The sequence below is a fragment of the Tasmannia lanceolata genome, unplaced genomic scaffold (assembly GCF_043159265.1).
Source record: "Tasmannia lanceolata isolate RefF3 unplaced genomic scaffold, GAP_Taslan_0.1 ptg000005l, whole genome shotgun sequence".
Taxonomy (NCBI): Eukaryota; Viridiplantae; Streptophyta; class Magnoliopsida; order Canellales; family Winteraceae; genus Tasmannia; species Tasmannia lanceolata.
The window spans coordinates 205,155-229,272 of record NW_027518682.1 but is presented as its reverse complement, the minus strand read 5'-3'; the positions used below and the strand labels follow the sequence as shown (position 1 = coordinate 229,272).

General features: G+C 40.2%; 1 protein-coding gene across 3 annotated transcripts in view; it reads right to left on the bottom strand.

The window, feature by feature from the left end:
• Positions 1-1,463: 1,463 nt before the first annotated feature.
• Positions 1,464-24,118, bottom strand: part of LOC143876964 (transglutaminase family protein) — a 63,538-nt gene continuing 40,883 nt past the window's right edge. The window contains exons 8-9 of one of the 3 annotated variants that reach the window (XM_077378641.1): positions 2,019-2,111; positions 1,464-1,906 (exon numbers count right to left, since the gene is read on the bottom strand). In XM_077378641.1, the coding sequence (XP_077234756.1) occupies positions 1,747-1,906; positions 2,019-2,111 (253 nt within the window). In that variant the 3' untranslated portion in view covers positions 1,464-1,746. Of the gene's footprint in view, positions 1,907-2,018; positions 2,112-4,536; positions 5,283-23,660; positions 23,993-24,118 lie in introns of those variants that run through there. The other 2 variants (XR_013250497.1, XM_077378640.1) reach the window with 2 other exon arrangements.

Here is a 24,118-nt window from a genome sequence, read left to right as displayed (position 1 = left end):
AGCGAGTGAGAGAGAAAAAGAGACGTCACTATCTCATCTCATGAATGTTACCACATACAATCATCCATATTTTCATTTCTTCTGCTTTCCATCTCTAGAGAAATTATAAAGTTGATGTCAGTGGATGGACCTCATCAAACATATACATGGGATTTGCTAGCGACCAGTGCGCTGTTGCATAAGAGAGCGGCCACATAGGCACATATTTTGTCTTATTTATTCAATTCATCTTAGGTGGTTGCACTCTCATGCAACAGCCGGCCATGCAAATGCCTTTTGTGATGGTCCCTAGCAAATCATAGGGAAATTATATCAGCACAACCTAGCTCTGGTACCATGCCATCTTACTGATTTTTCCTCCAAAATCAAAATATGACCTACTTAAAAACAAAAGATAAATGAGTTAGATAAACCTTTTCGATGCGGCGAGATGAGGCACATACTTATCCCGATGCAGCAGATCACTGCCCACAATCACCCCCAGGATACAACAACCTGACGCACCGTCCTCCATTGTCGTATCAGCACGGTATTGTTATACTGGGCCAGAGCTTTCTCTTCTTGTTTCGGCAACTCGATGTGGCTGTGTGTGTCCCATATGCTATTATTTGGCATATTTGGCGTGAGAGGAACAGCCGTATTTTCCACGACAAGGTGAAATCTCAACATCACATCACTCTGGAAATCATGCTGGATATTGCGTTTTGGTCTAAATATAAGGTGGCCATTCCTTATTCAATTGGGCGCATTCTCAAATTCTAGAAAACGATCTCCATCGAAAAGATCCATAAGTCGGTTGTAGCCCTGCATTGGTTACTATATGAAAGGGGATGGTTTAAACTCAATTTCGATGGTAGCTCTTTTGAAAATATGGGGCGAGCGGGCATTGGAGGGGTGACTCCGCGTTGGTTACTACCTGAAAGGGGATGGTTTAAACTCAATTTCGATGGTAGCTCTTTTAGAAATATGGGGCGAGCAGGCATTGGAGGGGTGACTGAAGATAGCGCAATCACTCTCCTATCCTATTCAGGCCCTGTTGGGATCTGTGATGTGAACGAGGCGGAGGCGAAGACGTTCCTTTTTGGGTTAAAATGGTTTCTCTCTTAACAATTTGGGCCCGTTAATAGTGGAGAGTGATTCGGCAAACGTCATTGCATGGGTATCGGGTCGAAGCCCCGGACCATGGCGACTTTCTCATGTGATTGACGAGATTAGCGACATCGTCTGGCTACTGCGGCCCAAGTTACAGCACGAGCGCCGATCTGCTAATTCTGTCGCAGACGGACTCGCAAAGGATGGAGCCCTTCTGGACGAGCATTGCGTGATTTACACCTGCCTCAAGTAACGCTGGCTGTCGTTAACTACTTGGGCAGGTCGCTCATCTTGTCATTTTTGCGAGTCATGTTTCATTGATTTTGTATACTGTTGTGTTTGGGAACGTCTTGTCCCCTATCAATTGTAACTGAATCATGAATTGTTGTTAATTTCCAAGAAAAACAAAAAAAACAACTGCGAATGAAGTTGCCATAAGGCGGTTGTTCTCTCCTGCAAAAGTGAGCATCGAAATGGCTTTCTACGAAATTGTCGAGACATTCCTAAGCAGATCAAATTACAAAACAACCCCCGCGCTTTTAGGGTCTTTTCAATTTTCATGCTCACTACACACCCATCCATGAAATCTCCCTCGTCAGCCCATCTATCACAACTGGCCCCCCAAATATTCCATGGAATATGTATTCATGGTTGTCACGGAACTGCTAAGCGGCTATTTTGTTCCAAGGATTTCCAAGACGTCTCAAGCCTTAACAAATGCAATTTCTCAATGAACTGCTCCAGAACCTCTGCCTCTTCATCCGGTGCAAAAGCCATGCAAATGCTTAGCTCTTGAACAGCTTCTCCGTACCGCCTGCACAATTAAACCATGCACTGATCTAGCAAAGAGTTGCCCCAAACGAAGCATATCATTTAAATAAAGAGATTCTCCAAAAATCTTAAAAAGAAAAAAAAAAAAAAAACACCTGTTGAAATATAGAAGCATGCCATGATCTCTCCTCAGAGCCCAATTATGAGGCTGCAAAATCAACAATCTTTCGGATGCCAAGATAGCCAACCTGGCAGGTAGATTCCATTTAGTTAAAAAAAAAATCATCCAATTCACAAACATATAATTGCAACAAAAAGGGTGAAAAATAGTTTTGGAGAATTCTATTTCCGCATTTTACTATTGTGTCAAAAATGTAGGCACACTTGCTAATGTCAAACAAGCCAATATCTGTACATTGAATGTGTTCGATATTGTGTGTGTTATTTGACATTACTTGCTTGTGAGATTGCCATTTATCAATCAATTACCAGGCTGATTAGTCTTCATTTTCTGCACGACTAGTTCATGTAAAGCAGTTGTGAATCAATTTCGTAACACATGACCAAGTAAAAGAAGAGCAATCAAATTTCAATCACACACAATACCTGATGTCATAATTGTGCATGTCGTATGTCATTCCTTGCTAACTGTGAGTGCAATTAACCAATTGGCCCAGCAAGGTCACAAATTCACATTTTTCTGCAACTTTATAAAGCAGAGAGATTGTGAACTCCTTCCATAACACAACCTTGCAACAATAATTTTTTAACTTGTAAAGAACAGGCAAAAAAGGAGGACTTAGCCAAGGTGTTCCCCCTAAGTAGAATCTGCACGGCCAATAGCACCCAAAAACAATGTGATGATGGTGTCATTTTCATCTCGAAACACCCACCTCAAACTACTGTCCCACTCATTCTCTCTTAAAATCGCAGGGGGGGGGGGAGGGGGGGGGGGGGGGGGAGGGTCAACAACCATGGAAATGTCCGCCAGTTGAACCCCCACCTTGGCTAACCCGCCCGCCGCGACATTTGCCGGACATATGTTCATGGCCCAAGAGATCAGTCGCTTTCGACAATCAGTGGTCCCAAGTTGTGCGATGCAAACCACTTCAACCTGAATAGGAGGCCCCTCGCCCCAGCTTCGTTAGCGTCAGAAACACCCACCGGGCCAGAGAAAGAAATGATGGTGCATCCGTTGGTGTCATGAAGAATACCGCCCACACCCGCCATGCCCGGATTACCCAGAGAACTTCCATCAAAGTTCAGTTTGAAAAATCCGTCTAGGGGTGGTTTCCATTTTCTTGTAATTTTCATGGACGATTTTTTCTCTGATAATACCGCATACCAATTCCGTAATATAAAGACTTGGGTAAGCTTGGTACAGTGGAACTTTTCCTAACCATCCTCCCAAAACTTCACCCGTCCCTATCCCCTATCCTAAACCTAATCCCAAGATGAAAACAATCTGAAATAGAACAACAAGACTTCCAAGCCCTTGAGCATCTACCTCTACATAACTTTATAATAACCCACCCTCCCCATCCCTCCTTATATGTTCCAACAATTATTTTCCTTCAAAGGGCCTCTCCTTGCTCTCCAAACCTCCGCAAAAATTTACCTAAGAAGAGCCTTATTCTTTGGAACCACATTGCCAATGCCCAAACCCCCATCTCTACTTGGCTTACACACCTCCTCCCATTTCACCAAGTGCTTTAACTTCCTCCTTACCTTCCCAAAGAAAATCCCTTTGGATCCTCTCAAGGCTTTTGGACACCAACATTAGAATTCTAAAAGGTGACAAAATAATTGGGGAGATAGGCTAGAATTGCCCTGATGAGAATGATGCGGCCTCCAAGGGAGAGAGAAGCTTTTTTCCACCCACTAGCTTCTTTTACACCAGATCAATGATGAGAGACCAAAGGGCTTTGGAGTGAACATCAAACCCAAAAGGGGACCCCAAACAAGACGGAAGAAAATGTCCTAACTTACAATCAAACATCTTTGTCATCCAGATAGCCATATCCCCCTCCACATAACATCTTGCCAAAACACTTTTCCCTATAATTACTCCAAGGCGAGAGACTGCCTCAAACCACCTGAATACAATGTCCAAATTAGAATTCTGCTCGAGAAATGATATCAGCACTGCACTGTTTTAATAGATGTGCAGAAGCATCTTGTCGTTTAGTATTTAAAGAGCTGTCAAAAGGATATTACAGTTCTCAAAAAACTCTGAAAAGCTCTTTAAATACTAAACGACAAGATGCTTCACGCATCTTCTTAAAACATTGAAGTGCTGATATCATTTCCCTTCTGCTCAATGGATGCCTTACAAAAGATTATGATATCGCTAGCAAACTGAATATGGGTGATACTCCCTACCTCTCTGAAGGAAATACTTTCCAGAACTAAGTGCTCACCTCAACCAAAGATAGAACCTCACTCAAAGCCAAGCCCCCTCCCCTCCCCTCCCCTCCCCCCCCCCCAAAAAAAAAAAAAACAATCATGAATATGAAATGCAACAAAGGATCCCCTTGGCAATGACCTATGAAGCACGGGTGCGGGTGCGGGGTGTGGGTGCGACACGACACGGGTACCTGATTTTCCAAAAAACTTGGGTGCGGGTGCGTTGAATATAATAATATTTTTTATTTAAAAAAAATTTTAAAAATAGGAAAGCAATCAAATAACAATAACATCATCATTCACCAAAATGGAAAATTCTAATATTACTCTTCATTTCATACGTGATTAAGTTCATCATTAAAGCACCAAAATAACATAAAGCATCAATGCATCATCAATCCTAGAAGTCAGTCGCTTCATCTCCAATATCGACAACATCGTCCTCTACGTCGTCGGTAAAAACAATGGACTCCAATTCCGGCTCATCCAAAGAAAGACTAGCAACTTCAAGTACCCCTACATCCTCGAAGGAATCAAATGTATCTCCACCTATGTCCCACATCTTTGTATCTCCTTGCTTATATTGTGGAGTTTGTCTTGAGAGAAGCCGAAGATTGCTATGAACGAAAACCAAATCTTCAGCTCGTTGTGGAGTCATCTTGTTCCTCTTGAGAGAATGCACAAAAGAGTAAGTGCTCCAATTCCTCTCGGCACAAGATGACGATGAAGGTTGCATAAGAATCTTCAAAGCTATGCTTTGAAGCATAGGGGCACATGTACTATGGATGGCCCACCACTCATGAGGCTTGATAGTGAACCGTTCATTGATGGAATCAACATCATTGAATAATCCGGACTTCATGGAGAATTGCGCGAACTCCACATTAGCTCTTGTGTGGTCCGAGGAATTGGTGAACCTCTTGAAGCACTTCATCCTCTCATTATAAATTTCTGCATCCTTATGTGGAGGCACCCGACTTGAATCTTCACTAAGCCATTGCTCAGTATAATACCTTTAAGAAAGAAAAAACTAATTTAGCTTCAAATTTCAAGTCAAAAGTTAGAACTTAGAAATAAACATAAATAACTAATAATCCAAATAAATTTAAAGTCACCTAACCTTGGATTCAATGAATGAGCCAAGCAATGAAGTGGAGTGTTGCTCTTGTTCCAACGAGCAACAAGAATCTCGTGGGCTCCCAATCGATTGTCACAATCTTAAATTAACATGGCCCTAAAATCAGTTTTGGGCTCCCAATCGATTGACACAATCTTAAATTAACATGGCCCTAAAGGATAAAGGCTAAAGCCCTAACGACCTAACCCCTCTAATTGAGCCCAAAACGGATTTTGGGGGTCAAAATTAAACATAATTTTTGACTACTAAAATCAGTTTTGGGCTCCCAATCGATTGTCATAATCTTAAATTAACATGGCCCTAAAGGGTAAAGGCTAAAGCCCTAACGACCTAACCCCTTTAATTGAGCCCAAAACGGATTTTGGGGGTCAAAATTAAACATAATTTTTGACTCCTAAAATCAGTTTTGGGCTCCCAATCGATTGCCACAATCTTAAATTAACATGGCCCTAAAGGGTAAAGGCTAAAGCCCTAACGACCTAACCCCTCTAATTGAGCCCAAAACGGATTTTGGGGGTCAAAATTAAACATAATTTTTGACTCCTAAAATCAGTTTTGGGCTCCCAATTGATTGTCACAATCTTAAATTAAAATGGCCCTAAAGGGTAAAGGCTAAAGCCCTAACGACCTAACCCCTCTAATTGAGCCCAAAACGAATTTTGGGAGTCAAAATTAAACATAATTTTTGAATCCTAAAATCAGTTTTGGGCTCCCAATCGATTGTCATAATCTTAAATTAACATGGCCCTAAAGGGTAAAGGCTAAAGCCCTAACGACCTAACCCCTCTAATTGAGCCCAAAACGGATTTTGGGGGTCAAAATTAAACATAATTTTTTACTCCTAAAATCATTTTTGGGCTCCCAATCGATTGTCACAATCTTAAATTAGAATGGCCCTAAAGGGTAAAGGCTAAAGCCCTAACGACCTAACCCCTCTAATTGAGCCCAAAACAGATTTTGGGGGTCAAAATTAAACATAATTTTTTACTCCTAAAATCAGTTTTGGGCTCTCAATCGATTGTCACAATCTTAAATTAACATGGCCCTAAAGGGTAAAGGGTAAAGGGCTAAAGGCTAAAGCCCTAATGACCTAACCCCTCTAATTGAGCCCTAAAGGGATTCCAATTGAATGTCACAATCTCAAATTAACATGGCCTGAAAGCTCACAATTGGAAATTTGGGATTTAGGGCTTTAGGCCCCAAAGCCCTAATCCCAAATTCCCAATTGTGACCTCCAAACTGAAAATCAGTTTAGGGCTTCAAAATCACAATCCATTTTAAGATTATGCCAACCGATTGTGAGCTCCAAATTGATTTTTATGTGACTCACAATCGGTTAGGGCTTTAGGCTATTTTTTAGGGCAAATCACAAATAAAAATAAAGGAGAGAGAGAAATAGAGTAGAGATAAACCGAGAGAGAGAGAGAGAGAGAGAGAGAGAGAGAGAGAGTTGCAGACGAGAGACGAGAGAGAGAGGATGAGGGAGAGAGTTGCGTGAGTGGGGTTTGGGTTTTAAAACCCTTTTATATAATTTAAACCCCCCCCCCCAAATTGCTATTGGCAGCCTCTTTTTTTTGTTTTTTTTAAACACTTAAAAACGTGTCGGGTGCGTCGGGGTGCGCACCCGAACTGCACCCGACCGTAAAAATTAGAAAAAAAAAGTTTTTTAATCGGGTGCGCACCCGTGTTGGATACGCACCCGATACGGGTACGCGGGCCATTTTGAAGCACCCGTGCTTCACAGTCCCACAGAGTCCATACAAGGTGAAGGGGCAGTCTTGGGCCTCTAACTTGAAAAGTCCATTGTTTCTGGAGGAGGTCTCCCGACATCTCCTTGTGAGTCGGGTCATTGATGAGAGTCCTTCCTTCATCATAGACCATCGTCTTCATCCTTCTGAGTATGTTTTCTAAAACAACAATCTCCATGAAGAGCCGTCTGCTCCTACCACCAGCACGAGAAGAGGAGGCGTTGTCCATACCTGTTTAGAAAACCTTCCTTTATACCACTGGCTTTTTATCAAGGAACTATACTAAAGAAACCCTAAAATTCCAGACCCACGGCCTTATAACTTCTCGCTATTAAAATTCCTTAGAACATGTGGTCAAGCCAAGACAAATGGCTAAATTATGGAATGCAGCCCCTTCCCCGAAGCCAATAATAATAAAGTAAGGAAACTTCCTCGACACAATATAGCCTCTATAACCTCACTTCTTATGGATGTACTAGGAGGGGGAATCCCCAAACCCAAAAGGCTACTATCCTCTAGAACTAGGGGGAGACCACTAGAGGCTTACCCGAAAGCAAGACCTATCCTGGGAGAATGGGCTGTAGATTAATAGCTTTTGGAGGCCGTCTGCTATACCCCTCCTAAAAGGTCCTGAGAATTTCTCCAAATTTTTCATATTAGAACTTTCTTTTGGTAATGACACCCGAGCCTTGAGTCCAAGGAGGTGGTCGCCATAAGAAATATTCCTTACCCTTGAGTGGTGACCAACTTTTTACTCTTCTTGGAAGGCAGATCCAGCCATGTGACCTTCCGCCTAGGGGCAAGGAGGTCATTTGGCTCAGACCCCACCAAGGACAGGCTAATCCGATCAAGATCATTGATTCTAGAATCCATCGCGCCCAATGAAGCACGGATACGGGTACGGGGTGCGGGTACGACACGATACGAGTACGTGGATACGTGATTTCTTAAAAAAATAGGATACGGGTACGTTGGGGGTACGCTGAATATAATATATTTTTATATTTTATTATATATTTATAAAAATAAAAAAATAAAATATTTTGTTAAAGAATTCAAACAATTTAATTGGAGAACAATCAAATAACAATAACATCACCAAAATCTAATATTACTTCTAAGTTGTTAGGTTTTTAATTATGGGATATATATATTATAGATATTTTGATATATTCAACCCCCCTTTTGGACAACCCATATATTGTAAATCTGTAATTTTCGATTTAATTTGAACCGGGTGCGTACCCGATATGTACACAAACCTGGGTGCGTACCCGGTACACACCCAAAGAGTACCCAAGAGCACCCGCACCCGATACGCACCTGACACAGGTACGTGGACCTCCGGAGAGTACCCGTGCTTCTTAGATCGCGCCTTTCTCAACGTCTATTTTAGATCCAGCTTTGGGCAGCGCGACAGTAAGATTTGATTGGATCGGTTTGAAATTTGAATTCTGTGCGGGGTCCAAGAAGCCATTAGACAAGCAACCCTGAAACACCAGGGGATCTTCAACTGGTGACAACGATGAATGCTGAAGATTAGATATACAATCCCCTAATTTTTCCGGGATTTCAACCCTGATGGTGTAGACATCTTCAAGGATCCTAATCTTGACAAAGGAATCTAAAATCTTCCATGTAGGGGCTAGTATTTTGACCGAGACAAAGCTCATACAGTGTTGATGGCTACCTTCCATCTTTGTTTCTAGTACCTTGCCAAAACCATTACAAATAGCCTCCACTGTTGAAATGGCCCAGACGTGTAAAGGGATACCATAAAAATTCAACCAAAGGCTTCCGCTCCTTGAATGAAGTCCTTATTCCATGGTGATAGGGAAAGCAGTTTAGTCCCAAACGCCTCAGGTACCTTGGAGAGGATCTGTAGGGCTTGTAGCTTTGATTCAAACATAAAAAGAACCTCATCCTCCGCTAGGATACAAGGACATTGAAGGGACGGGATGTCCCAGAATTTTTGTACCCAAAGCCAAAGGTCCTCTATAGATCCATTATGTTCTTTCTTCTTCCCTATCAAACAGGCTTTGAGAGTCTCCACTAGAGTATCCACTTCCCGACCTGAAATGGATAAGATTGACATCCCACCTTCCTCATGAGATGAGATTTCACCAGAGTCGGGCCATCGATCATCCTCCCCATAAACCGCCTCCGAGCGAGGAACTGAAGTAGAACGGGTAACCCATTTAAAGGGGCCACTAATCTGGCAACACCAACGGCAGTTATCCCGCCAGGTGAAATTGAAATCCTTACAGGGCGAACACCACAAGCCCGCAAGAGTAGAGCCTACCCCTGACTTAGATCTTCGTTTGGGAGATCCTCCCCTCCCACGTAGAAAGACCGATTCCCGCCTGGTTTGCAAACAGATTCTGCATTTTTTCCCCCAGCTAAAATTATGGTAATGGCAATAGGGGCACTGCCAATCCTCCGGCCACTTACCCATCCTCGCAAGAGCCTTGTTCTTCTTCTATATTTTTAACTCGAATCCATATCCCTTTTCCTCAATTTCTATTTGAAGGCATTAATTTGCAACAAACAATTGATCCAAGATCTGTCTCTCAACTACAAAGGCCCCTTTATAAGAGATCATATCCCCCATAAACTCCTACAACCTTAAAGCCCAAGTCTTTGCAACTATTTTGTAGGCACTAATTACCAGACAAATCAGTCTAAAATCTTTCACATCTCTTGAATCCACATTTTTTGGGATTAGTGACCAAAGTAGCCTTGAGATTTTTACAAGGCACACTCCTATGAAAGAATTCCTCCATAATCTACATCACATCCTCCTAAATGATCTCTCACATGTCTTGATAGAAGTTCTTTTGAAAAGATAAAAGTGAATTTTATAAAAAATTATGGTACACACAAAGAGAAAAGTGTGTGTGTGTGTGTGTGTGTGTGTGAATCTCTAACTTCATCAAAGTAACTTGCCGACTGCCACGATCCCATGCTATTGCCTTTCACCCAAGATATAGTGTTAAAGGAGTCTCCTTTGATATACAATACCTCCTTGCAAATCGCTAGTGATAAATTGATAATCTAAATCCGGTTAGAAGAGCGAATTTCAGCTTCATTTGAATTGGTTCTTCCAATCGGTTGCGAGAACGACCAGACAACATTTCCTTCATGGTTTCTAAATACTCCCACTCGTGCCCGCTCTGGATTGCCAATCGAGCTCCCGTCAAATTTCAGCTTGGTTGCATTGGTTGGGAGCTCTCCATGCTACCTTTTTTTTCTTTTTTTAAGTTATGTTTCCCCTTGAAATATCGTTCCTTTTTTTGTGAAATCTTGAAAAGCAAAGCCACAAATTCCTATTCTAGTACACACCCATTAAATGATATGTGCTTGATTTTCCAAATCAACCTGTTAACAGTGATATCTTTCACCTCGAAAATCCTTTCATTCTTCACTCTCCTTATGTTCCATGTAACTACAAAATAAATCATCTTTCATAGCACCCACCCCAAAGATCCCAAATGTGTACAATGCCAACCAATAAACATCTCCGGAATCGTCATTGGCACGACCACATCAGACCAACCATTTCATCAGTCTTTGCCAAACCTTGCATGATAGGGGCAATACATAAGAAGATGGTCTACGATCTCCACTAAATGTTTATAAAAAGCGCACATGATGGGTAAGTGGAATCCTCTTCTTTGAAGAGGATCCACTGTGTTGATTTGCCTTGGCATAGTTGCCTAAGAAAAGCATTGGATGCAAGGAGGGACCAGGGCCTTCCAAATGTACTGCCAACCAGCCTTGGACGGGTCCTTAGCTATGATGAACTTGAACATGGATCTAACTATAAACTTTCCTTTGAGATTCGAAACCCAGATCTGTTTATCTTCTACTGCTTGTGGAATGTAACAACTTTCAAAAAGTGAGAGAAGACTGACCAAATCAACGAACTCTGTTTCCTTAAGATTACAGCAGAAGTCCCAAGCAGCTTCCCCCCAACACAAACACACAAACAACTCAGAGTCTTGTAAGAAGACAATCACATTCTTGTCCAAACTTATACATTACCCCATTGTTAAACCACTCGGACCATGGATGAACTTCCAGCGCCCACATGTTGTTGAAGTGATCTCCCTGATGTTAATCAGCGACCACTTGGGTCCTTTCAATACTCAGTCGTGATATCTCAATGTAGCGGATGAAAGTGTCACCCTCGGCACTGGGCTTTCTGGGACAGAGCATAGGGGTACAGTCTAAGTAGTGTGGAAGGGGATTGCCACAAATGGTATCAAAGAAATGGTAAAGGCACTTTAGTCTATAAACTCAGCCGTTGGAAGTTTCATTGATGGTGCTGCTTGGCAGCTAAGCATTTCAACAAATGCACTGAGTTGTGGCTTATCATCTATTTATGTCTATCAGCTCGGGAGTCGTATGTGCTGTCAAATTGAAATATAACCCCTTTATACTATAAAACTCTCCAAAAATTATACACATCGGAGAACCTTGCTACAAAAATTGACATAAAATGAGACATATTAGAGAACCTATCAATAATAACGACGACAGACTCAAATCTCCTAACAGTTCTAACTATAGGGAAATATATGACATTGTTGGAAGTTTGACTTGTAATAGACTGACTTACCCTACCCTGCACTGGGTTACACAAACTATTCTCACACGATCACAATCAAGTACGGTTGCATTATGCTCACCCATACAAGATTAACTGGGCATCCCTTCATGTGGAGTACTTTCATCATGGGGATCATTTCCTTCTTCAGTGTTGGTTCTATCCTTATCATTTACGGATTTCAATAGGTTAGTTTGAGGATCGAATGTCCTAAGAGGACAATCGAATAATTCGTGACTCTATTTACCATACTTGAAACATCTGAAGGTAACAATGTGTGGTTTGGGTCTTAGAAATCCACGATCCATATTCATGTCACCTAGAGGTGGTCTCGTGGCACAACTCTTATGAGGAAAAGTGGGGGTCAAACGAATTCTACATGATCTCTAATAGCTGAACTAGTGGTACCTCAATCAATGTCCTTTCACCTTGCCTTGTACAGGAGGAGGCGCGTATTTCTAGGGATTACAACATTCCTGGGAAAGCTTGGAGCACAATATGTTTGCTAATGCGATTCAGGCCTAATCTAATCTCGGCTAACATGTACTGATGTACAAGCGTCGGTCCAACATAGCCTGAGTGTTTTTTCCAAACCCCTCGGGATTGGGTTTGTCATTGCCCTAATGCAGAACATTGACCCCGTAAGCCACGGTTGAAACTATAGATAATTCAACGTGGAGGAGCACCCTATGGGTATTGGAAAGATATTAAGACACCAAAACAAGAATAGAATGACACAAAACAAGGTAAGTTACACCTAAAGGACATGTGACAGACAGACTCTTAAGACCTACTACAGTGCTAAGAAGTAAGAAACACATGTACTATCTGAATGTCTCCTAATAGACAAAAAATCACTAGCTTAGATTATTAGGAATTCTACCAAACAATTGGAGGCGCTAGATGAACTACTCAAAGCATATAACTAAGGAGGATGACTCTAACTGGGTTTTTCCCGGACAATTGAAGTGGTGGCAAAATTGAAAGAACTCTATAAGGGATCTGAGCTTTGATAACAATTTGGTGCAAACATAGGGTTCGCATGTGAACTGTTGAGAATCTACGTGTTACTGTGGAGAAGAAGAAGAAGAAGAAGAAGAATGAGGGAGAAAATGGAGTCTCCTTGAGGGACCTGTTGAGATCATTACCAACGGATGGGACGTTTAACCAATCAACCCCAAACCGGGGAAGCTTAAGCGGAAATGAAAGAGTAGGAAGAAAAACGTTAACACATAACAGACCAGCAGAAGAACAAAGGGGAATTATATCCGGAGTAGTAGATGTACCAAGAGGTCCAATTCCAATCTATGTTTGCCCATTTTTCCCTCCACAAATTTTAGGGTTAGGAAGATCCAATCTGAGCAGCTGCTTCAAAAACTCATGTGGCCCCACATTTTTTGGGTGATCCAAAGCATTCATTTGGAAGGCCCTTCTATGGATAGAGTGTGTACCAAAAATGAGCCCTTTAGGATCATCCTAACCCTGCCAATTGTGGAGGGAAAAAATGGTCAAAAACAGTGTCTGTCCATTTTCCCCTCCACCTTTGATTGGGTTAGGATGATCCTATAGGGCTGATTTTTGGTACACACCCTATCCATGGAAGGGCCTTTCAAATGAATGCTTTGGATCACCCCAAAAATGTGGGCCACATGAGTTTTTGAAGCAGCTGCTCAGATAAGCTATCTGAGCAGCTACGCAGGAACACTATTCTCTCTCTCTCTCTCTCTCTCTCTCTCTCCATATATATATATATATATATATGGAGAGAGAGAGAGAGTAGAGTTCCTAAGGTGTCACCTCATATAGCTTATATGAGGTGGCGCTCACAAAACATAAGGGGCCCACATTTTTGGAGTGATCCAAACCACTCATTTGAAAGGCCCTTAGATGGATATGGTGCCTACAAAAAATCAGGTCCATAGGATCATCCTAACCCTTCCATTTATGGAGGTTAAAAATGGGCAGATTTATGGATGTTTATACTCATCCATTTCAACCTCCACAAATGGAAGGGTTAGGATGATCCTATGAAGTTGATTTTTGGGCACACCCTATCTATGTGAGGGCCTATCAAATGAATGCTTTGGATCATCCAAACAAAGTGGGCCCCTTATGTTTTTAAGCGCCACCTCATATAAGCTATATGAGGTGACACCTTAGGAACTCTATTCTCATATATATATATATATTTGGTGCCGTGCTTACGTCCTACTCCGGCCCGGCTGGGGAGTGCGATGTGAACGAGGCTGAGGTTTCGGCGCTCCTACATGGTCTGCGATGGTATGCGAGACATAACCTTGGCCTGCTGATTGTCAAAGGTGACTCCTCTAACGCTATAGCATGGGCTCTTAACAAGAATGCTGGGACATGGAGATTGGCCAACAAAATCGACGAAATTCGGGATTTGGTGGCCATGTTACGCCCGTCGATTGCTCACAAGTGGCGGTCTGCCAACGACAGGGCGGACATCCTTGCCAAGGAGGGCGTTGACCGCGACTTACTCTGTATTGTTGAGCCGTCCCCTGTATAGGGCTTTTTCTTCCTTGCATGTAATGACATGCTCTTTTCCGAGACGTCCTTTCCCCTTGTATTGACTGTGTTCAGGCAATAAAATCGTTATTTCTAAAAAAAAAATAAAAAAAAAAATATATATATATATATATATATATATATATATATATATATATATATATAGAGAGAGAGAGAGAGAGAGAGAGAGAAGTGTAGCTACACATACGTGTAGCTAACTTAGCTACACCGACGGCTTAAAATACAGTAGGCCCCACATTGTTTGGGTGATGCAAACCATTCATTTGATTGGCCCTCACATAGATAGGGTGTGCCTTAAAAATCAGCTCCATAGGATCATCCTAACCCTACGATTTGTGGAGGCGAAAATGGACGTGTAAAAACCTTCACAAATCTGTCCATTTTTGCCTCCACAGTTTGAACGGTTGGGATCATCCAATGGAGCTGATTTTTTGGGCACACCCTATCAATGTAAGGGCCTATCAAATGAATGGTTTGGATCACCCAAACAATGTGGGCCCACTGTATTTTAAGCCGTCGGTGTAGCTAAGTTAGCTACACGTATGTGTAGCTTCACTTAACTCATATATATATATATATATATATATATATATATATATATATATATATATATATATATATATATATATATATATATATATATATATATATATATAGAGAGAGAGAGAGAGAGAGAGAGAGAGATGTTTGTGCGCTCGAGTGTACAAACAGTGTAGGCCCACATTTTTCCTATGATCCAAAGCATTCATTTGAAAGGCCCTTATATAGATAGGGTGTCCACAATAAATTAGCTCCATAGGATCATCCTAACCCTAACCCACCATTTGTGGTGGTCAAAATGGACAGATAATCTAGTCCATTTTCCTAAAACCACCCCTACAAAGCAAAAGAGTAGGCAAAATACATTTTAAAGAGGGCTGTCCCGAGGAAGTTGGGGGGGGGGGGTAAAATTAGTAAAAAATCTATAAATAGGTGATCAGGGTTCCTCATTTGGAGATCTAGGGTTTTCTTTGGCTTAGAGAGAGAGAGAGAGAGAGAGAGAGAGAGAGAGAGAGAGAGAGAGTATTCTTCTTCTCCGACAAGTCCGCCAGAGCTCCGACCTAATTTTCCTATCATTCAGTCATCTTGCTTTCTGCCTTTACTAGCTTGTTACCATTCCCTTCTTCTTCCATCACCATCAAAAACAATTTCTACTACCTCTCAAGACCCTAGATCTGTTCTCTTTTATGCAAAACCCTAGATCCAATCCTGTAAACCCTAGATCCGACCTTGTAAACCTCCGATCCAATTCATTTTCCATCATCTCTGCCCTATTCCCCAGATCTAACCCTAACTCATCGTTTTAAACCCAAGCCCTTGATCTAGCTTTCCCTTGTCTTGATTTGATTGTTCTTAGCTCAGATCCAACGATTTCACTGAGATTTGGTGATTCTCTTCTGTCGGTAATTAGATCAGGTCACATTCGATCTAATTTCTAGCAATTTGTCCAGTGATTATTACCAAAATTTGAGCATCTTCCCTCCTGCGAGCTGGATTTCAGGCGATCTTTGCAATCTCGGCAATCTCGCGAACTTTGACTACCAATCTGATACCTCCGGTGGCCGTAACTCCAGTTAGGCAAGGAAATTCAACTCAATTCAGGTAAATTTGGTCTCTTAATTCATCAATTTAGAGTTGTAATATTGGTTATGTAGATCGGTTGCTGTTTTACTGTAGTTGTGATGAATTCCCTTTACTATCTTTGGTTATTGGTATTCATCTAATTCTCTATGTATGATCATGTTCGTCGGATGAATTTGTTTGGATTAGTTTGATGATTCCCGTACACTCAAGCTCAGGTTGTTTGCTAGTGTAATCCACACTTGTTTGTCCTGTTGATTGAATAAACTCAGGATATCCAGATGCATCTTATTTGATGAGTTGTAATTGATTGTTTACATCCATGATCCTTAGCTTACTCTTTTTCTTCTCAGTTTGGTAAATTGATACAATAGTAAAAGGATCATGATAATGTTAAATGATTGTTTAGATGTGCTTGATATAAATTTGGTCGATGATTTTGGTTATCTACAACTTTCAATCCTGCTTTAATTAGGTAGTATCTTTACTTGTACCTCATGTTGGACTAATTTGATGAGGAATCTTTGGTTACATTCTGAATCTCATGTTTTGCTGTCGAAATCTCATGATGTTATTTTAGATTTGTACATGAGCAAATCGTTTTCATTGGAATTTTTAAATTTCGGTTTCGGAATGCGTTTTGGTCGTCACCGAAACCACGAAATCTATCGAAATCAAATAAAGTAATATTTTATCTCGTACAAAATTACAGTGAAATCCTTGAAATTTCGGTAATTTCAGCTGAAATTTTGGGATAATATTAAATAATGAATAAAACCCACATTTTTTTGTGATATTCCTTAAATTTCGGGGAAAACAAAATTTCGGTCGAAATCTTGTAACGTTTCGAGTATACCCAATTTCGGTTTCAGTCTCGACCGAAACCCAAAATTACCGAAATTTCGGATTTCGGTCGAAATTTAAAACCTTGGATTTACATAAGAATGCAAGTGGGAAAGAGTGGAGGGAGGGATGCGGGTGGGTGGATGGGAGGAGGGGTTATGGTAAAAGAGAAAGGGAGGTGGGTAAAAGAGAGGGATGGTGGGTTGGGGCATCGACTGTTACAGATGGGAGATGGGAGAGGGATTATGGCAGGAGGCGAGAGAGAGAGAGAGAGAGAGAGAGAGAGAGAGAGAGAGAGAGAGAGATTATGGATGGGAGAGGGATTACAGACAAGAGAGAGATTACCGCATGAGAGAGACGTGCAATATGGGAGATTGAGATGCACGCGTGCGAGAGAGAGAGAGAGAGAGAGAGAGAGAGAGAGAGAGAGAGAGAGAGAGAGAGAGAGAGAGAGAGAGAGAGAGAGAGATTACCGCATGAGAGAGACGTGCAATATGGGAGATTGAGATGCACGCGTGCGAGAGAGAGAGAGAGAGAGAGAGAGAGAGAGAGAGAGAGAGAGAGAGAGAGAGAGAGATTATGGATGGGAGAGGGATTACAGACAAGAGAGAGATTACCGCATGAAAGAGAGACGTGCAATATGGGAGATTGAGATGCACGCGTGCGAGAGAGAGAGATACAGAGAGGGTTTTGTTCCTCTTTTTCTCTCTTTTTTTGTGCTTTCTTATTTTTCAATGGATCAGCTCTGATAGCATGTTATTATGAAGAAGAAGAAGAAGAAGAATGAGGGAGAAGATGGAGTCTCCTTGAGGGGGCTCCTATAATATATATATATATATATATATATATATATATATATATATATATATATGAGAAAACGGTTTCTACACACATATGTAGATAAGTTATCTACACACTAGCTTAAAATACAGTGGAGGGCATATTGTTTGGGTGATCCAAACCATCCATTTGATTGGCCCTCACATAGATAGGGTGTCCACAAAAAATCAGCTCCATAGGATCATCCCAACCCTACAATTTGTGGAGGTAAAATGGACGTGTATAAACATTCACAAATATGTCCATTTTTTGTCTCCACGGTTCGAAGGGTTAGAATGATACTATGGAGCTGATTTTTTGTGAACACCCTATCTATGTGAGGGCCAATCAAATGAATGGTTTGGATCACCCAAACAATGTGGGCCTCCACTGTATTTTAAGCTAGTGTGTAGATAACTTATCTACACGTGTTTCTCTCTCTCTCTCTCTCTCTCTCTCTCTCTATATATATATATATATATATATATATATATATATATCTGTGTGTGTGTGCAAGTTCGGGTTACATGTACAAAGACCATATTACCCTTCAATAATGAGCATAAAATAAATTCTAATTTCATTAAAACGTAAATATGTATACCAAAATCAAATTAAACATGTCATAATAATCAAATCAGACAAGGTTCTTGTAGAAGTTATAAGGTTGGGATGTCATTCAACAAATAGAAATTAAATAATCTTGGCAAGTGTCATATAGTAAGTCCAAAAGGAAAACAACAACTAATGGGAAATAAAATCAGATCTCAACTAAATATTTGTAATAACACTCAAATCTATAAGTCTACCTAACTATGGCCCAAATGATATCTAATAGAGGTAATAAATAATGAATGATAATATGGTATGGGTAGGGTGTTAACGGTGACACGGGTAGGGCATGGTCTGGGAAAATAAAGGTGAAAACTTAATGGGAAATGTTTTAGGCGTAGAGGATATAGGGGTATGCTGCTAAAATGAATATAATACTTGGGAGTGACATGTCGAGTTTCGTGCCTTGATCTTCCACTAACGGTAACTGCTTGGAGGACAAAGAGAGAAAGTTAGAATAAGAGAAAGAAGAGTTGATCTCGGCCAAGACCAGTAGAGATGAGGGAAAAGAATGGTCAAGATCAAGAAAAATCGGTATCAACCAAATCACGATAAAAAACAACCAACATTTGGAAAAGATGAAAATCAAGATTCAAAAAAGATCAGGATCCAAAAAATATCAATATCTAGTAAAGATTAAGATCAAGATGAAGAAAATAAAAGGAGCTCCTGATTCAGGAAAGATCAAGGTCAAGAAAAGAGAGATAGAAAATATCAATGGGGATAAAGATAAGGATAAAAAAGTGAACAGTTTATAAACCCAACCAAGAAGGGGAAATGAAAAGGGGATAAATAAATATAGGAAGTAAAAAGAAGAAAATGAGAAAAGTGGAACGGTATATAAACCCAAGAAATTATAATATGAAGGGCCGTATAAACACGTATTCATCATCCCATCCTTAATATTTGATCCAACGGCAACTCACTTTTTGAGGAGCTGTTGTTGGATGAAGTATCAAGAGTGGTACTTCTATCGTACCGCCTTTTAAGTGTTTATAGTTGTAACGACCCGGATTTGGGGCAATTTTTTTTTAAAAATACAACTACAAATATCAATTTCATTTCTTTTTGAATTTACTAACTAACAACACTAAATCCAAGAGTCTACTGACATTATCTGCAACTAACCAACTGGAATGAGACAAACCAATAAGGCTACACGGCCAACACTCTTCCCACTATCCCTTTAAGCTCCATTGTTGTGTTCAAGTTATCATGTCATCACTTACGTAACCTATGGATAATATCAGAGTCAGTTCTACGAACTGAGCCCGATCATATATAGACTTGAAATAAATAGCATTTTAATGAGATTGCATTATAATAATGATCCATACATCACATGATATGTGAGTAGCCCGAACAATGACGGAAATATGAAAATCTTTAAAGAGAACATGCATGATATCCGAAAGACATAGATTTAAGAGAAGAAAGGATATCATCTTGAACATGGAAAGGTGATATAACGAACAAAACGAGTATTGCATGGACTACTTCAAAGAAAATCATCATATGTATATATAGTGCTATATTTTTTTTCATTTATCTCACATGTCGCGCCTCACGTGGAAAGTTTACTATATACATACTATGTACATATATAGGTTGTAGTATTATCGAAGTAACACTGAAACACACTAATGTATACATATGGCCAAGAATCAACACAACAAGTTTCAAATTTTACTTGTGTTGTATAAACATGTACTACGAAGGATATGCATGTTACAGAACTATAATATCAATCATTAAAATATTTTATAAAATGAGTCAACTATCACTTGCAATGTATTAATTTGAGTATAGGGAGGTGATGCGAACTAGCTCTATGTCAAACTGAAGAGTAACCTGTAATTTAACATATCAAATATTGTTAATTGTTTATCCTATTATCACAAAACCTATTTGTTCATTTTTACTTATTTGCTTTCCCTCGTTAAATCTATTTTTAAACCAAACTCACGTACAACCCTAAAGATAACCTTCCGTCGTAAAGAAGCTTTTTGTAATTATATCGTATTTACAATTTTTATCAAAATTTAATCTTTTTATAACATTCAGTGCTGATTTTTATTCAAAACAACACCCTAACGCTTGTAGATTACATATACATAACATAACATCTTTGAAAGATAATCTTTATACCCCATATAAAAATTTTATCAAATGAAACATATAAAATCAGTCTTTAAAAGCAATAAAACTTGCTGATTTTCTTAGAAATCAACCCCTCTCAAGTTTAAAATATCATATATATAACATTTATCTCACATAAGACCATACTTATAATTTGTACAACATATAAGTCAAAGAATAAAACAAAACAATACATATTATCACCTTTTATGTGCCGATTGTGTTTGAAAAATACGTTCTTTGTGAATAGTAACATGTACACACCATGCGAAAAATATATAACGAATTAATTGAAAAATAGAAATTAATACATGTTGATTTTGTATGAAAAAATGCCTAAAACCATAGAAAGATCACACATATAGCCCCAATCTTTTAAAAACAATGCCCTCGAAATTTTAGATTACAGTCAATGATATTTTTCATCAAGAAAACATGTTTTCTATATATTTGGGGCATAAAATCTTAAAAAGAAAAATTCAAAACAAGGTTCTTGATTTAAAAGAAAACCACAAAATCAAGAACACATAGCTCGAAACCCTAATTAGATTAAATCAAGAACAAATAAAAGAAAAAATTCACAATTCGAGCAAAAAATATGAAAAAACGGATTTTTCGGGCACTTACTCGAAGACGAAAACCCAAAACGACAAAAAGCACCAATTCTTCTCATTTTCTTCTCTTTTCCTTCTGTTTTCTTCTTTTTTTCTCTCTTCTTTCTCTCTCTTGGTTTTTGGACGTGCATAAGTAGGGTTGCAAAAGCCCATGTGTTGGGTTTTTAATAGCTCATGAGTTTTGTGCTTAAAGTGGGTTTCCCAATTAGATTTAATGTAAAAAGTTAGTTTCATAATTTAAGTCTTCCACAATTAGCAAGAGTCCATCTTTATTAAAACTCCCTAAGGTGTACTTATCAAATTTAGCAACTAAACTAAAGTTTTTAAATAGCCTAATAAGACAAAACTCGTAACTATGCCTAACCTTAAAAGAAAAAGGGTCATAACCTACTCAAATCACGTCTGAATCACTAAATCTTGGGTTCGTTGGATAGGTATTCGAAATGCCCATCTACCGGGACCAAAATCATGTCGAACGGACAAGATTTGATGTCTCAAAAATTGGTTATACTAAAAAAACGAAAATACAATGATTTTTGGTCTGGGGATCTACGGTCAAGATTTAATTAAGGTTATTAACTTTCTAGGACCCGTGTGGGCCGGGTCTTTACAATAGTTTATACAGCCTTTCATTATACAATTTCTCTATAAACCCAACCAGGGAGGGTGAAAGGGAAAGCAGGAAAATGTTTATATAAATCATGCCCAAGAAGGTTGCTTAAGCCCATAAATAGCTTTGTGAAAACGACAAACTGAGGAGCACATCTCCCCCTGAGCAACATACCTAGGAGGTTGCTCCATATACACCTCCTCAGTAAGATCACCGTGTAGGAACGCATTCTTAAGGTCCAACTGATATAATGGCCAACCTCGATTAACAGCAAGAGAAATCAATACGGGAATCGATGGTATCTTGGCCACATGGGAGAAGGTCTCTATGTAATCAACGCCAAATGTCCGGGTGTATCCCTTTGCAACAAGACGCGCCTTAAGGCGTTCAATGGTCCCATCTGGAAGATACTTAATGGTGAATACCCAACGGCAGCCAACATGTTGAGCCCCAGATGGAAGAGGAATCAACTACCACGTTTTATTGGAGTGAAGAAAAGCCATCTCTGCATCCATGGCAGCTCGCAACCCGGAATGAGCGAGAGCATATGAAATAGACTTAGGCATAGTGATTGAAAACAAACTAGAAACAAAGGAACGAAAGGCGGATGAGATACGATCATGAGAAACAAATTAAGAAATAGGATGAGCAACAATGCGAGAGCGAGTACGAGAAGCAATAGGCAAATCAGAAACAGTTGAAGTAGGAGCTACAACATGATGTAAAGTACTTGAAGGAGAGTTGTCAGACTGGTGAAGAGGATGGTCGGGTGGAGAGGATGCTTCTGTAGTAGGATGCGCAACCCGTCGTAGCCCACGAGTATAAACCTCCTGCTGAGTAGTGGACTCTGAAGAAGTTGACAGTAGCGGAAGAGGCAGGACGGGTTCACAAACAATAGCAGGGAGTGAATCTAAAAATATGGAGTAGACTCAAAGAAGGTAACATCCGCAGCAACAATAGTTTTCCACAAGAGAGGATTGTGACACTTAATAACCTTTCTTGGTACGAGAGTAACCAAGAAAGACACACTTTTCTGCATGGGAATACAACTTGTCAAGTCCAGGAGCCAACTTTTGAACAAAGTAGGTACAACCAAAGACGTAGGGGACCAAAGGAAAATGATTACCCAACGGATATAACACAGAAAACGGCATCTGACCTGATAATACAGAGGAAGGGAGACGATTCCCTAAGAAACATGCTATGAGAACCGCATCCCCCCAGTAGACTTTGGGCACTCATCTGAAATAGAAGAGTCCAGGTGATATCTAAAAGATGTCGAATTTTCCTCTTAGCAATGCCATTCTACTGAGAGCTACAAGGACAGGAAGATTGGTGGATAATACCACGAAAATCAAGAAATTGCTAAAATCCATTAGACAGAGAAATATTCCCTGGCATTATCAGTACGTAAGCATTTAATCGAACACTGAAATTGATTTGTAATTTCCTAATAGGATGCTAAATGCATAAAACTTCAGAACGATCTTGTAGCCCTAGAGTAATCACCATCAAATAGAACAAAATCTTGAAAACCATGTAAAGAAGGGGTTCTAGAGGGACCCCATACATCATAATGCACTAGTTTAAACGGACGTGATACGCGACTAAGGACTCTAGAAGGGAACGACACCCGATGATGTTTTCCCAACTCACAACTCATAAGGACTGAATAGGACGAGGCACAACAGCAGACTGCCGAAGTTTCTCAGCAGATAAGTGGCCTAAACGACAATGCAACCGATACGCATCAACAGAGCTCTGTAACGCGGCACCAGCACTGCTCTACTCAAAATAGTACAGACCATCGATCTCATGGCCCAAACCAATCCTCCTCCTCGTCTTCAGTCCTGAAAGACACAATAAGAATGAAAAAAAGGAGACAACAATATAGAGACTTGGTCAACTGACTAACAAAGAGTAAACTAACGAAAAATTGCAGAACCCAAAGAACAGAAGATAAAATGAGGTTAGTAGAACGGAAGGCTACACCACCCCTGAGACATGGGATGTGGTCCCATCAGCTAAGTAATCATATGGTTAGCAAAGGAGGAATATGACTGGAAAGAAGCAAGAAGGCTAGAATTACCGTCATGTGATCCTGAATCAATGAGCCATGTTCCAGAAGATGTAGCCGTAAGGCAACAGGAGGAGGTACTTCCTTTTTGTGCAAACATGGCAGTTGAGTGCTTGCCTTTGTCTCTCACATGCACGAGCTCATCAAATTTAGCACGGGAGATAACCAATTAATCGGCAGTATCGGTAGGTGCAGGAGCCGGAGAGAACTCTCTGGGGTAGCAACAAAAACATGTGTAGAGCTGCGAGGACGCAGCTCAGGATGCAAGTCATAGCAGAAATCAATAGAGTGGCCCTCAAAGCCACAGTGTGTACAAATGCGACCACCAAAAACACGACCTCCCCCTGAATCACGGTGAACAACCATAATGCCAAATACGTAAGTAGATCAATACAGAAAACTATCAACACGAAGTGCACTAAACAAATCAGCAGCAAGGAAGCGTAGAAACTAGCAGCGACGACAAAGAG